The following is a 15,215-nucleotide window of genomic DNA, read 5'->3' on the forward strand; positions in this document are numbered from 1 at the left end:
TTATTATTTAAGAAATCCATTTCGTAAGGCTATACCTGCCATAGATAGTGATGCCTCTGATGGATCTTGGCAACGTATATTGAAGACCTCTGGAAAGGATTCACCGTTTCAGATGCCATGAAGAACATTCATGATTCATTGGAAGAGGTCAAAATATCAACATGAACAGGAGTTTGATTCCAACACTCATGGGTGACTTTGAGGGGCTCAAGACTTCAGTGAAGCAAATAACTGCAGATGTGGTGGAAAGAGCGAGAGAACGAGAATTAGAAGTGGAGCCTGAAGATGCGACTGAACTGCTGCATCTCATGATTAGACTTTATGGATAAGAGCTTGCTTCTTATGCATGAGCAAAGGAAGTTGTTTCTTTTCTTCTTCTTGGCCGCGCGGCTTGCAGGATCTTTGTTCCCTGGCTGGCAGTGAAAGCACCGAGGCCTAACCACTGGACCACCAGGGATTTGGTGAGATGGTTCCCCCATGCTGGACTCCTAGGCCCTCCACATCGATTTTGGTTCTTGCGACCCTTCCCCACCACTGTAGGTCATCCACGACCCCTCAGTTACAGTCTCTTCTGAGGACACTGAATGGATCAGAGACTTAGGAAAAAATGGCAGCAAAACCGCCAAACACTAGTTGCCTTCTGTTCTCAGGCAGTAGTGAACCAGCAGACCTTTCCAGTTTGGTGGGTCCATTTGCTTTGTTTTCAAATAAGAGAACTGTGAGGCTGGTCCAGTTATCTGAGCCCTAGGCCGGAAGGAGGCTCATTTCACAGAGGTCTTGTTGCAGGGCCGTCTCTTCCTGAATTCTCTCTTGGATAACCCTGTCTTGAATTAAAGATTCCTCCTCTGAATTCCTATCATATTGTGTGTGCAAGCCTTGTGGCATCTAATAAAGTAACATAAACTCCATGAGAGCAGAAGCTTAATCCCCAGAGCCTAGAAACAAGCCTAACCCACTACAGGTGTTTAATACTATTGAATGAATGAAACAATGTCTTTTTCTTTATAGATGCCACTGTGGAAAGGGAGTGTTGCCTGCCATTCCAGCAAAGAGCAAATGTTGCCCAAATTCAAGCCACTGGCCACTGCAGCTGCCCGCACGGTAGACCTTGAGGGGAATTCAGGACGCAGAAGATCAGGAAACGTTCTGTGCTCTGGGTACCGGCCCTAGGTGGTTAAGATGCACATCAAAGGAATAATTTCAGAGCCCGGACTCTTGTAGCTTCCCATACATAGAAAAGCACTAAAATCATTACCTCGAGAGGTCAGCTTTGTTTGATTAGCAGTAATCTTTTGATGTTTGACTACATGTTTTGTTGTTGTTTGTTTTTTTTTTTTCATCACAAACTCCTATAAATCCTGGCTCCTCCATTACCTCTTCAGAGCCGAGAGGCTGTCTCCTGGCTAGAGTCCTCAGTAAGGTCCCCAATAAACTTAACTCACAACTTTTAGGTTGTATGTTTTTCTTCAGTTGACACCGCCATCACTTAACAAACATCCACTAAATGTCTGTGCACCAGGTACTGTCTTGAGCCTGGGGATGCAGGGATGGACAGAACACAGGGTAGCTGGAGAGAATCTTGCCTCTGTACCTTTGTCCATTCAGTGCCCTCTGCTGGAATGTTCCGTCATCCCTACCCCACTGTTCTCTTGACAAACTCTGACCCACCCTCCATGACCTTCCTAGGGAAACACGTGTACAAAGCTGTATTCACTAAACTGTTTTAGCACATTACGATCATTACCTATTTTCCTGTGAGTCTCCCGTGTGGCCCCCTCTGAAGATAAATGTACTTATCTACATTTCTTCGGAGAGTCTAGCAGGATGTCTGGCCAGTAGAAATGCTCGATTTAACACCTGCTGATTGATGGTGTATGCAGACACAGGCCCCTTGATACTGGTCATCTGTACTCTGTTAGACCCAAACGGTCTGCGAGGGATTCCAACTCGCCCAAGAACCGCCAAGAGTCGAGAGCTGCTGCAACACGCAAGAGGTTTATTAGGAGCCGATGCACCGGGGTTCCCTGAACCTCACGCAGGAGGCCGATGGGGAACCCCTAAAAGCGGAATCACATACTTTTTATAGGTTTATTTACTCATAGGGCGGGTATATTCTCACAATGATTGGGTAAATGTGGTGACTTTTGAATTCATTGGCTTAGGAACTTTTGCCCCACCTTCTGGCCGTTACAGTTGTTTGTTCATTGTGGCGGTTAGGGCGTATACCTGTTACGGGCAACTGGAAAATTACCCGCTGGCTGGAAAGTCCCCGTCAACTGAAAAACTCCAAGAATTGGTTTCGATAGGGAGAAGAATTGGTTTCGATAGGGAGCAGTGGCGCACGATAGGGAGAAGAATTGGTTTCGATAGGGAGAAGGAGTGGCGCAAGAGGTTGGTTTACGGGAACAAGTGAGGGGGTGGAAAGTCCCTAAAGGCCCCACACTCAAGGCCAGCTCTAACTCTCTTTCTCCCATATTTCTGAGTTTCTTTTCTTTTTTAAATTGGGGCTACCTTAATCATTAACACCAAGGTTGGTTAGTTCCTCCTGAAAGACGAATGAAGGGGATTATTGAGTGGGTCAGGCGCTGGACAGCTTTAGGCTAAGCAACACTCTTCACCTTACTGCTGCTGTGTTCAAGTAAACAGATGCTAGGGGACCCCTTCCTGGAAGGCTTTGTCCAGGTCTACTGTCATATGAACATATGCGTGTAAACTGCTGGATCACACCCATCTCCCACAGTAGCAGCCTTTGTCCTGGCCTAACCCTTCTGGCCCTGAGGCAAGGGGGCGGGTCTCAGGGTCATTATTATTCCTGACATCAGGACCCAGTGAGCTTACATTTGAGTGCCCAGAGCTACAATAAGTCAACAGGAAGAGCGTGTGCCATAGAAATGCAGTTCAGCCCTAAATCTCTCAATGCTCAGGGTCAGTATTTTAGGAGCAGCTGAGAAGACCTGAATTCACTCATTATGTTTCTTTAGTTACGCTAATACTGAGTAAATACGTCCACAGAATACCTGACAGGGATTCACTTCTTTATGCTCTCATTTTAGAGCATTCCGCGATACTTAAAATTCTCAGCTGTGAAATTAAAATGTTCTGGAACTTCTCTATTTATGGGGTTCCTGTCAATAAAATGACTAAAGGATTTATCTGGGTAGATTTGGTGTTTATACCCTTGTTAACATCTCTATCAGGAGAAAAATAATGAGCAAATTCATCAACTGTGTTGAAGTTTTTACTCCTTTCCCCTAAGGTTTGGTTGATCATAATTAATAAATAAAAGAAAATATATTTGCATTTCCCTAAGCCTGATACAGCATTTCAGAGAGTAAGGCTCAGTAAACATGTTCTTTACCTAATCAAGACTGAAATACAGTTTAGCACAGTCCATGATATTGTAAGCAGCTCTTTGCAGGAAACCCCTTTTCTCATCAATTTAGCAAAGCTACATTGGAACTAACTTTTAAACTAGGCGCCCCCAAGCTCTGCTCATCTCTGGCCCTAGCACACCTATCAAATCTTCTGATCACACAATACCTTGCCTAACCTGTTGGTTCTTTGCATGGATCAAAGCAGAAATAAAGAATAAGTAACCGATGACCGGATCTCTTCCCTAGCTTCCCTTTCAGTAATCTCTTGAACAAACTCTGTGAACAGACTGTGTGAACGAGATAGCATCCAAAGAAAGATCATAAGAAGTCAACAAGCCTGCATGCAGCGGGGGTGGGGTGGGGGTGGTGACGACTCTAACCCCCCATCTCAATGATTAGCTGAGATTACTTCCCTTTTTCCCTTTAAAAACTTTCATGGCCAAGCAGACTCTTCAGAGATGGTTTTTTGGGGACACCGAGTCTACCATCTCCCCAGACGGCCGGCTTTCCGATTAAAAGCAATTTTCCTTTCTACCAACAACTGCCTCTTGGGTATTGATTTTCCAGCGGTGAGCAGCTGGACCTGAGCTCGGTAACGATATTGCTAAAAAAGCAATGATATCCTTGCATCGTATAATACTGCAATACTTCTATCACTTCATTCATGGAGATAGTTTTCACCAAAGAGCTTAAACAAAGGCACTTTTCAAAAAAAGTAATGTGAGGCTAGTATTGATTTCCCTGATGGAGAGGTTGTTGAATGGTTTTCTCTCTTTTCTAAAGACTCCTGATCATGCTAAGATAACTTATCCCTAATCCACTTACCTCTCGGGTAAAACTCTCATGGAAGTACCAACACACCACACATGGCCACTGGGAAGTCTACAGCTCGCCGGGAGGAAGGAAGTGGTTCTGGAGGGACTGATGGCGGGGAGTCGAGAGTCCCATCACTTAGTAGCTGTAGGCTACTAAGCTGGCCCTGATGTTTTCAGATTGGAACCTTCGATGGTCTCCAGGAAATAGCTCTCATCCCCATAGCCTGAGCCCTGCTTTGAGGAAAGAAGAGAGTACTCTACCTGAGTAACTGTTCCTGAGGCTTCAAACAGGGCACTGCATTCACCTTCATGGTACGGTTCCTTACAATCCCGGCAAAAGACGAACTGCAGGAGAACACATACAGGTTAGAGAGGGAATTGCTGGTTGCATTTGGTCACATGTTTTTCTTTTCCAAGCTCATTCTATCCCTGCCTCTGACTTGGGTGATGGTTTGTGTGCCAAATTACTTTTTTTTTTTTTTTTGCAGTATGCGGGCCTCTCATTGTTGTGGCCTCTCCCACTGTGGAGCACAGGCTCCGGACGTGCAGGCTCAGCGGCCATGGCTCACGGGCCCAGCCGCTCCGCGGCATGTGGGATCCTCCTGGACCGGGGCACGAACCCGTGTCCCCTGCATTGGCAGGAGGATTCTTAACCACTGTGCCATCAGGGAAGTCCCCAAGACATTTTTTCCCTTCACGTTGTCTCCACCACGGAAACAACTTCCCCTCTGTTCCCACGGTCAATTTCTTGTTTTAACAACTCATCTGAAGATCATTTTAATCTCAGGACATAACAAGCAAGAAAGACAAGTATTTTATAAGGAAAAGGCCTCTTCTACAGCTATGTCACCATCTCTCTTCTCGTCAGCACTTTCAGAGTGTTATAGCTTATTTCTTCTCACAGCAAAGAGAATGAGCCCACGTTTTGTGGGATATAAACTTTCCTTAAAGGTTCATGTTGGTGGGAGAGGGGGTATGTGTCAGGATGTCATTACACAAATCACCAAGACCACCAGGTTTTAATTTCTGACATTTTAATTTTCCCTGAACTGACAGCTAATCCGGTGAACAGTGAATGAATTGGATCCTAGAGTCCTTTCTTAAGGCTTTTTTTTTTTTTTAATGTATCTGCTCATCTTTGGGTTTGTCTCAGACCCATCACTCTGTTCTTATGTTGAAAAACTGTGAACTGAATGGTTCAATCATTGAGAAGAGCTCACTGTGTGATTTCACCCCACTCCTTTTCATGGAAGCAAGTCTGATCTCTTGGTGTGACAGGGAAAATGTTTCACATCTTATTAGCTCGGGGATGAGATATAAAATCAGTTTCATGGTACAGGAACACTCTGGAGGTTGATCAGTTTGTCAGAATAAATAGAACTTTCCTGACACAAAGACATTAAATTCCCTTTCATACCAGTACTACAAAGAATAGACCATATATATATATATATATAAACAGAAAAGAAAGAGCCTATAAAAATTAAACCCTCACCACTTCAGTATGGCAAAAGGCAAGAGAAAGCTAAAAAAATGTGTTGGTGATAAGTTAGCGTTAAGGCACTTGCTAATTTGCTCCTATTCAGACAGTATAACTTAAATTTAGATACATTGTGCCATGGGCTTCCTAGTTAAATAAATCTGTCTCGTACAAAATGAGGAAATATCTAGAAGGTCTGATTTGATCTAAAAAAAGTTCAGGGTTTTTTTTGGGGGGGTTCAGCGTTGGCTTTTCTTTTTTTTTTAATAGATCTTTATTGGAGTATAATTGCTTCACCATACTATGTTAGTTTTTGTTGTACACCAAAGTGAATCAGCCATATGCATATATATGTCCCCTTATCCCCTCCCTCTTGAGCCTCCCTCCCACCCTCCCCATCCCACCCCTCTAGGTCATCGCAAAGCGTGGAGCTGACCTCCTTGTGCTACGCTGCTGCTTCCCACTAGCTATCTATTTTACATTCGGAGGACGCGGGGTGGGAGGGGGAAGCTGGGGCAAAGTGAGAGTAGCATCGACATATGTACATTACTGATAGTTCAGGTTTTTAATTAAGTTATCCAGAACTCAAGACTGTCAACCAGGTGCTTGTACAAATGTTTAGGACTTCAGTTCTCAAACTGTGTACCAAGGAGCCCTGGGGTGGCACAACAAACTCACAGGGGTGGAGTGGGATCTTTTAAATTTTTGAGGAAAAGCACAGTGATACTCAGCATCTGTTGGACACTGTGAATTACTAACTCAAGGCTGTTCATGGTGTTAATGTAGATTGTGCTACCCTCCTTTTGCTGACATCATGTTTTTGCAAAGCGGGATTTTTGGAGGTTACTGTGATAAAAAAGACAGCTGCCAGGTGAGCATCTCTTTGGACCAGGAGATGTAGTTATTTAAGCATGAAATAAAAATATTTTTTTCTTTCAATTGATGTGAACTATTTTTCCAAATGGCTATGAAGTTGTTAAGACATTAATTCTTACTTATGTTATGTGGACCTAATTATTTAATAAACAGAACTGTTATGCGTTTCTTTTGGCCTAGAAGCACCAGGAAAAATTTACCAAGCCACTAGGGGCATGGTGAACAGAGGGAATGTGGGGAAGTCTGGCTTAGGCAGATACAAAACTCCTTGAGATAATGTTTTGGGTCTGTTTGCAAAAACTCCTAGGGGCACAGGTATTTCCAAAAAGCTTGAGGAGAAAACATCTGGCTCCAGTATTTTCATATTCACTCTGACAACCTGCCTGTTTCCTTTCTGGGGCACATGGGTCTGGCTTTAACCAATAATGTAGAAGGCTGCAATCTCCCCAGGGGTTTATTAGTCATTAACTGTGGGCTCATATTTGCGGAGGCTCTTTTAGGATGCCTTGTGAGTAAATACTAACTGAATGGAAGAGACTACCACACAGTTATATTGTATACTTTTTCTGGATTATTTTCTTCTTTTTTTTCTTTTTTCTTTTTTTTTTTTTGCGGTATGCGGGCCTTTCACCGCTGTGGCCTCTCCCGTTGCGGAGCACAGGCTCCGGACGCGCAGGCTCAGAGGCCATGGCTCACGGGCCCAGCCGCTCCGCGGCATGTGGGATCTTCCTGGACCGGGGCACGAACCCGTGTCCCCTGCATCGACAGGCGGACTCCCAACCACTGCGCCACCAGGGAAGCCCCTGGATTATTTTCTTTTGAGATAGATCTGACAAATGCTAATAATTTTTGCATGTTTTAAAAAAAGAATTTTTAAAGCCTTTTAAAAATCGTAACAGTAATACATACTTATTCTATTGGTTCTGTAAACTCTATCTCCTTATTACATATGATTAAAAAGCAATATCTATGGACTGTATTACCTTAGTGCCTGTGATGTTAATTTTATGTGCCAACTTGGCTAGACTATAGTCTATTCAACCAAACACTAATCTAGGTTTCTCAGTGAAGAGAGACAGTCCTAGATGATCTGGGTGGGATGGATTCAATTAGTTGAAAGGTTTTTAAGAGCAGACCTGAAGCTTCCTCAAGAAGAGAGTTCACCTGTGGACAACAGAGTTCCAGCCTGCCCTTCCTGGCAGCCTGCCCTGTGGATCTGGGACTTGCCTAGGTAGCCCCATAATCCCCATAATCACGTAAGCCAATTCCTTGCAATCAACCTCTCTCTATAGATACAGATATATTAGACATAGAGGTATTTATATATAAATATATACTAGATATCTACTATAGCTATATCTATAGATATCTCTTTATATATCTATAGATCTATGGGGACAGCTAAGCATGCCTAGATAATCTATATTTACATTTATCTCCTACTGGTTCTGTCTCTCTGGTGAAACCTTGGTTGACACAGCTAAGCTCCTACAGAAGTTTTACTAGGTCAGTTTATTTACACTAGGTCAGTTATTCTTTTGCAAAGACAACTTTTGAATTGTCTATGTTATTTGAAAAATTGTAATTTAAATCCCCCCCCCCCTTTTTTTGGCTGTGCTGCGTGGCTTGTGGGATCTTATTTCCCCAACCAGGGATCGAACCCGGGGCCCTGGCAATGAGAGCACGGAGTCCTAACAAGTGGACCGAGAAGGAATTCTCTCCCCCTGTTTGTTTTTAATCCCGAGTACCCACAGGACAATGCGTCTTAGAAGTCAACACCAGGAACAAGTTAATCACTCCCAACAGTGTTATGGCTTCCCTTTATCTGACAGTGAACCTGGTGATCCAATACATTTTTCTCTTTGGAGCAGCTGCCTGTCTGGTTGGTGCCAAACTTCTCACTTAACTGTAGTGATTAGCTCATCCTAAATGCCTAAGATGAAGTATACAATTTTAAGACAACTATTCAATAAAGAATAAGTTCAACCAGACACTTTTTTTTCTAATAAGTAATAGCCAAACTGTTCTTACCATTCAAGTCGTATTTTTGCCTTGCGGTTAATATGTGTTGAGTATTTATTTTGGGTGAATAAAATCTTGGACTTGGACAACATATAAAAGAATAGCATATTGTAATTCACGAAATCATACAGTGACATTTATATTTTAAATACTCAGATACAATTTAGTGTTTAAAAGTAAAGCCTTTGAAGTCGGAGACACCTGGACTCAGAGGCCCTTCTCTACCATTTATTATCTGTGTGACCCTAACATCTCTTGGCTTTAGTTTTCTGCATCTGTAAAGAAGAAATAATAAGATAATTAATATTTAACCCAGTTTCTGGCACCTGGTAAATAGGAGAAATGGTTTTCTCATGGAGTTACAATGTTTTATAAGCAAAAAAATTCTATAGAAAAGTAAGGTGATAGTAAAGCACCTTGTTAATTAAAGCAATTCTCAATATACTAATAATACTGTTGTTCTGTGAAGGCCTGAGTGAAACTGAGGACCTCGTGGGAAGCGCCAAGCTTGTCACCATAACTGCAGCAGAGAAAGGGACACTGACCTCTCGTTCCTCGTGTACACGCAGAGGTGCCGTCACTGTCACTCCCCTTAGGAAATCCCACACTACTATACAGCTAAATGAACTGCCCGTCACCTTTATCATTCAGTATCATGTCAGTAGACAAGTCATTTGATTGATGTTTGAGTTTGATTTCCCATACGCCCATAATGGAGACATTCAAAAGGATATGCATGTATATTTTCTCTTCGGAAGCATAAAAAGGGATGAAATGAACAGCCTCCAATGCATTCAGAACACGCATTGTTGGCTGTTATCAGTAAAGGTGAGAGCCCGTCGGCACCTACAAACGATGAGCCTCAAGATAAGGTCTGACCCTCAAAGGTGAATGATCTCTATGTGAAAAGCCCGAAGTTCTTTGTTTTCTATCACGACAGCATCTATTATAAAAGCATTTTATTATGTGCCATTTATTTTTCTGCCACAGCTCTGAAGTTCTGTGTTAAAAGAACAGGAGAGAATCAAATATCATCTCAGGACCCCTTACTATATTCAAGGGAAACATCAAAACCATGACGCACACATCTGTACTTCTTTGGGACTAGATGAAATATTTTTCTTTTAGGTGTACGACTTTCCAGAAGATGGCAGCAGTGATACATGAGAGTCAGCCCCAGTGTGTTAAAAATAGTATATCAAAAGAGGGAGGCTCCCCATGGGGTGACTAGCCACCGGTATATGGAAAACTGGTTCTGACAAGACAGTGCCACAGAACGGAAATGGTGTTAGATTATAACGCGCTAAGACACAAGTTCGAAAGGAAGGAAGTCAGGTTATTTCCTTTCAAGTACACAACATCTTAGAATCACAGAATCTCACGGTGGGAAGCAGTCTTAAACTGTGCCATGCTCTAAACGCAAACAGACTACAACAATCTTTTACATGCAATCTCCAAATGGCTAAAAAGAAATAATTTCAAGGAAGCTGGATAGAGCTCAGTAGCTGAACTCTTGTATTTTTCAAATTCTGTACAAATCATCAAAGATGGCTACACAATGCCATCTATGTTCCCACAAAATACTGTGACCTCTACACTCCCTCCCTACCCCGTCCCCTGAATTATTTTTGTTTTAGGTTTGCTACCATGAAAAGCCCCTTACTCTCCTTGGTTTAATTTCCATTCACGGGAGTTCTTAAAAGAACTCTGAAAATTCCCTTTTCCTACAGCATCATGACGTCAATCAAGTACAAGTATGTATCCATTCAGTCTTTTGGTTGCGCAGAGTCTTAATTTATACACTTACTGTGAGTATGATCTAATGGGAAGCTCTATTACCATGTCTCAGAACCGATTAGAGAAGATGAGCTCACACAAGAGACCGTATCTGCGAACCTACTTTCAACAGGGAAGCTTAAATGAAGAGAGGTGCCTAATAAATGCTCTGAACTGTGTGGGTGGTGCACCTGGTGATGCTGCTCCTGGGAATTGCACTGTCCAATGTATAATCATAGACAAAAATATTTGAACTTATTTCCTACTTCAAAATATCTACAGTTTTTTCAAACTTAAAAATGCTTCTTGACCATTTATTTTTCCTTGCTCAAAAACAGCTTTATCGGGCTTCCCTGGTGGCGCAGTGGTTGAGAGTCCGCCTGCCGAGGCAGGGGACACGGGTTCGTGCCCCGGTCTGGGAGGGTCCCACATGCCGCGGAGCGGCTGGGCCCGTGAGCCATGGCCGCTGAGCCTGCACGTCCGGAGCCTGTGCTCCGCAACGGGAGAGGCCACAACAGTAAGAGGCCCGCGTACTGCAAAAACAACAAACAAACAAAAAAAAAAAACAGCTTTATCGGGATACAATTCACATAGTCTGGGTTTTTTAAAATGGTTTATGTATTCTTTGAGTGAATAATACATGCGCACAGCACAAATTCAAAAGGTGCAAAAGGCAAATAGTGAAAAATAAGTCTCCCTTCCTCCTCGGTCAGCTCACAAAGCTTTCCAGGGACAATCACTCTCATCTGCATATATACAAGCTATTTTGAGACTAAAAATGGTATATACAGAATATTGCTTTATGTAACGTGCTCTGCACCTTGCTTTTTCATTTAATACATTACAGCCTGTCCTATATCAGTGCCCTTTCAGCAAACCTGAACAGCTGAATTTTTCCTCAACAGCCACACGATATACAAGTTGATAGATGTATCATTATTCATTTAACCAGCACCCTACGGACGAGCATTTAGGCCCTTTCCAATATTTTGCCATTATAAACAAAGCTGCGGGGAACGTCCTTCTCCATAGGTCATTTTGCACGTGTGAAAGGAAATCTGTAGGATGAATTTCTGGAAGTGAAATAGCTGGATCAAAGGGTGTGGGAAGTTTACATTTGGATTGCTTTTGCGAGCCTGCTCTCGGTGGAGCGTGCGCTGGTCCCAGGCCCTGCAGGGAGGTGTGTGAGGGATGACCTGCCCCTCCTCCCCTCCAGCGTGCTGTCACCAATCAGGGCCTTTGTCAAACCCAAACAAAACAAAAGAATCTCTAACTCACAGCACTTCTGCTAAGGCCTTTTTATCCATGTTGGATTTCTGCAAAGACGTGCTCCTGGCCAGAGAAATAACTCCGATTCACTTCTGAGTCCTGTCCAGACGGCTGAACCAGGGTCAAGAGAGGCCTGCAGCCGGCCCTCCATCACTTCCCTGCTCCCCCTGCCTGGGCTCTGAAACAAGGTGCTCGGAGCTTGTCTCCTCCTAGTTTGGACTGGCCTGAATTCATCCTGCTGGCGGGAAAAGGACTCTAAGTGAACTTTAGCTTCGGTGACTTTAAACACTGACAGCCAACAAACTGGAGGTCCAGGTGAGGGAGAAGGAAACAGGAGACAAGGGAGCGGCACATTCAGTTGCCCGAAGCTGTGTCCTGGGCCTTAGCTCTGAGCAGAGTAGACTCAGCACCACTGCCGCTGCCCTGCCAGGAGGACAGCAATGACAGCAACGGGCAGGGACCCTGGGGGAGTTTGACAGGTGTGACTGATGGCAGTGATCCTCTCTCCCCGAGCCTCCACGCTTCCTGTCTCACTCTCTCTTGCTGTAACCTTTTTTTTTTTTCGGTGCTCGGGCCTCTCACTGTCGTGGCCTCTCCCGCTGCGGAGCACAGGCTCCGGATGCGCAGGCCCAGCGGCCATGGCTCACGGCCCCAGCTGCTGCGCGGCATGTGGGATCCTCCCGTACTGGGGCACGAACCCGCGTCCCCTGCATCGGCAGGCGGACTCTCAACCACTGCGCCACCAGGGAAGCCCGCTGTAACCGTTTTAAAGAAGGATTCCCGGGGTGCTGCCCCCATCCCACCCTCCACATCCCCAGCCCCCTCCCTCACTTCACCGCTCCCCTTGTTTCCAAAGGGCAAAGTAGGATGGAGCTGCAAGCTGGGACTCTTGCAAGTATTTGATGATGATGTTCACAGCATCCTTGTTGCTCTAAACAAACTTCTTGGCAGGTAAATTTCTGCATCTAACTGAAAATTCCCTTTAACATCTTACAAGGCCAGCTCAATTTTGCTTTCCAGTCAGCATTTCCCAAGCCTTATGGAGCATTTGGTTCCTTCCAGAAAAGGAGCAATGGTCACAGAGGATCAAATTCAACACCACTTTCAAATATTGCCATTCGTTAGCGAACATGTTTGAATATGGCCATTCGTTAGTAAAATGCATAGCATATGTCTTCTCTAATTTTTAACTGGCCTCTAATCCTTGTGACCTTATCATTTACAATCTGTAGAAAGGCACTAGACTCTGTAAAAACGGTTACACTCTGCCAGTCAAAATGTGAAATTCAAGCCATATGGCAGTTTGAGCCCAATTTGTCCCGTATGCCTGTGGGCATCCTTCTGCTTGCTAGCACAGCAGGGGAGATGAACGCTTCCCTTGAATGCCTGGGCCCAACCCCAGGCAACTCCAGTCAGGGTCAGCTTTGGAAAGGTGCTAACAGTGTTGGTGGCACTCCCACTGGCACATCTTAGAGATGTTTGTCTTTGGAGGTTTTGCAGCTTGTCAAACCTTTACTGTGTGTTAGGCAGTTTTCTAGGTGCCTTGGGAACATACCTGTTCCCACTCCTCTCTCCATAGCCTCAGTCAAAAAAAGGTCAGGGTATTTTTCTCTCCAGTACTGTCTCTTCCTTATATTCCTCTATGAAATGTTTGTCTCTCTATATGAAACTATTCTCACTTATCCCCTCTTCTAAATGAAGAGGATTTAGATCCTATTCATCCTTGTTTCCCCCAGATCCAGTGTCTGGAACATAGTAGGTGGTCACTGTCTGTTTGTCGCATGCCAGGCACCCAGTTCAAGGCGTTTACAACTCAGTAGGAGAGATGATGCTTATGGAGAACAAAAGACCTGGAGGACAACAGCCCAGAGTCATGTGCTGAAGTGTCCAAGGACGCAAGTCTGCAGGAACCCCCAGAGAAGAGCCCCGGGTTGGGTTGGGGTTTGGCCGCAGTGGCATTTGCCTTTCTGCCCCTCGCATTCCATTCCCTCTTCAGGCAGTGGTTCTAACATCAGGCTAGTCTCTCACCTCTCTGCTAACAGCTTGGAAAAATCCCTCCCGCGTTCCTGACCTCCCTCCTAAACTACGGTGCAGCCTGCTGCAGACTTCCATCTGGATAGGGTGCAGCCACTTCAAATTCATGTCGACTCAAATCCCATGTGATTATTGTGGAAAAGAAGACTGGGATAAAAGAGCAGAAATTCAAAGAGTTAATCTGAGGGGTGAGGGTAGGGGACCCAGAAGGAGGGGTCCCTGCACACCTGTAGGACCACACCTGCCTGGGGCCGCCCCTCCTCCTTTCTCCTGCTCTCTTCACTCTCGGAGCACCCAGTCACCCTGAAATGCTCAGCACAGACCTCACATTCTCCCAGAATTAATCCTGTTTATAATGCCAGGGCTAGCAGAGCAGTTGTCGCGTAGGCAGAATGGACAGACGTTTGTAAAACGAATGAGTGGTAGGAGCTGGAAAACTCTAAACTTCCAAGAAGCATGAGGAGAGCCCAATGTCATGGGAATCCAGCCATGAGGAGCCTGGGCCAGGGAACAGGAGGAATGAGACCAAGACATTTTTGGTCCCTTGAAGCAATTAGTAGCCAAGTTCGGAGGCTAAGGTCCCAGGGATGATAGAGTGGGGAAGGCTTCACGACAGAGGGGTCTGAATTGGTCTGAAAACAGAAAAAGAAAATGAAAAGGGAGGATGAAGATGCTAGACAGAGGGTGGGTAAGAGTGGGAGGAAAGCCCTGGAGAAGATAGGCCAGGAAAACCTAAACGCTCCAGGTGGTGGTTTAAAAGGAGGAGGGCCGATTTTCACCTCGTGGGAAGGCAAAATCCTGGGATGGTAATTTGCTGATGAGAAGGTTGCCTGAAGGAGATTACGTCTGACTAGTGTGATGCCAGCTATTACTCTTCTGGGGTCAAGAGGAAGAGCAGAGTTAAGGATGGAGGAAGCCTGGAATAGCCACTGTCAGTCAGGAGATGACACACGGATCGAGGGAAGCCCAGCCGTGCTGAGGACCCAACTGATGTAACGGCACCAACCTCTGCTTCCCTGTGACTTAAAATGTGCCCCTAGACCGGCAGCACAAGCAGCGCCCGGGAGCTTAAGGAGGAATCTCAGGCCCTGCCCAGAAGTGCTGACTCAATCTGCATTTTAACACCATCCCTGATGACCTGTGTGCGCACCGCAGCTTAGAAGCACCGCTCGAGCTCATTCATTCAATCAAAATGTACTGAGCACACACACTGCGTGCCAGGTGCCCTGAGGGCATACAAGGATGCATAAGATACAATTTTCAGTCACAGTTCACCCCTCCCTCCCTCTACCCAGCCCTCCCTCCCTCTACCCAGCCCTCCCTCCAGCCAGCAAATATTTATTGAGAACGTACTACGTGCCAGGTGCTGTGCTAGGCAGTGTGAGTGGTGAACACGCTGGGCACTCTTCTTGACCTCAAGGAGTTTATATTCATCTGTGTCCTAATTGTCACGGTGGACAAGGTTTTTGGGGGAGCAGAGGATGTGTGCAGCCACCAGCCCGGGGAAGTCAGGCTAGGTCTCCAGGAGGAAGTGGAGAGTAAATTGAGACCCAGCCGAGTCTGGTCAAA

The 15,215-nt window shown here is 45.0% G+C and overlaps 1 protein-coding gene across 1 annotated transcript in view; it reads right to left on the reverse strand.

Moving 5' to 3' along the window:
* Positions 1 to 15,215, reverse strand: part of PRKN (parkin RBR E3 ubiquitin protein ligase) — a 1,231,166-nt gene that overhangs the window by 25,715 nt on the left and 1,190,236 nt on the right. Inside the window, exon 10 of the mRNA XM_024747998.1 lies at positions 4,451 to 4,534. Within this exon, the coding sequence (XP_024603766.1) occupies positions 4,451 to 4,534 (84 nt within the window). The remainder of the gene's footprint in view (positions 1 to 4,450; positions 4,535 to 15,215) is intronic.

Source organism: Neophocaena asiaeorientalis, unplaced genomic scaffold (genome assembly GCF_003031525.2).
Source record: "Neophocaena asiaeorientalis asiaeorientalis breed wild unplaced genomic scaffold, Neophocaena_asiaeorientalis_V1.1 scaffold123, whole genome shotgun sequence".
Classification (NCBI taxonomy): Eukaryota; Metazoa; Chordata; class Mammalia; order Artiodactyla; family Phocoenidae; genus Neophocaena; species Neophocaena asiaeorientalis.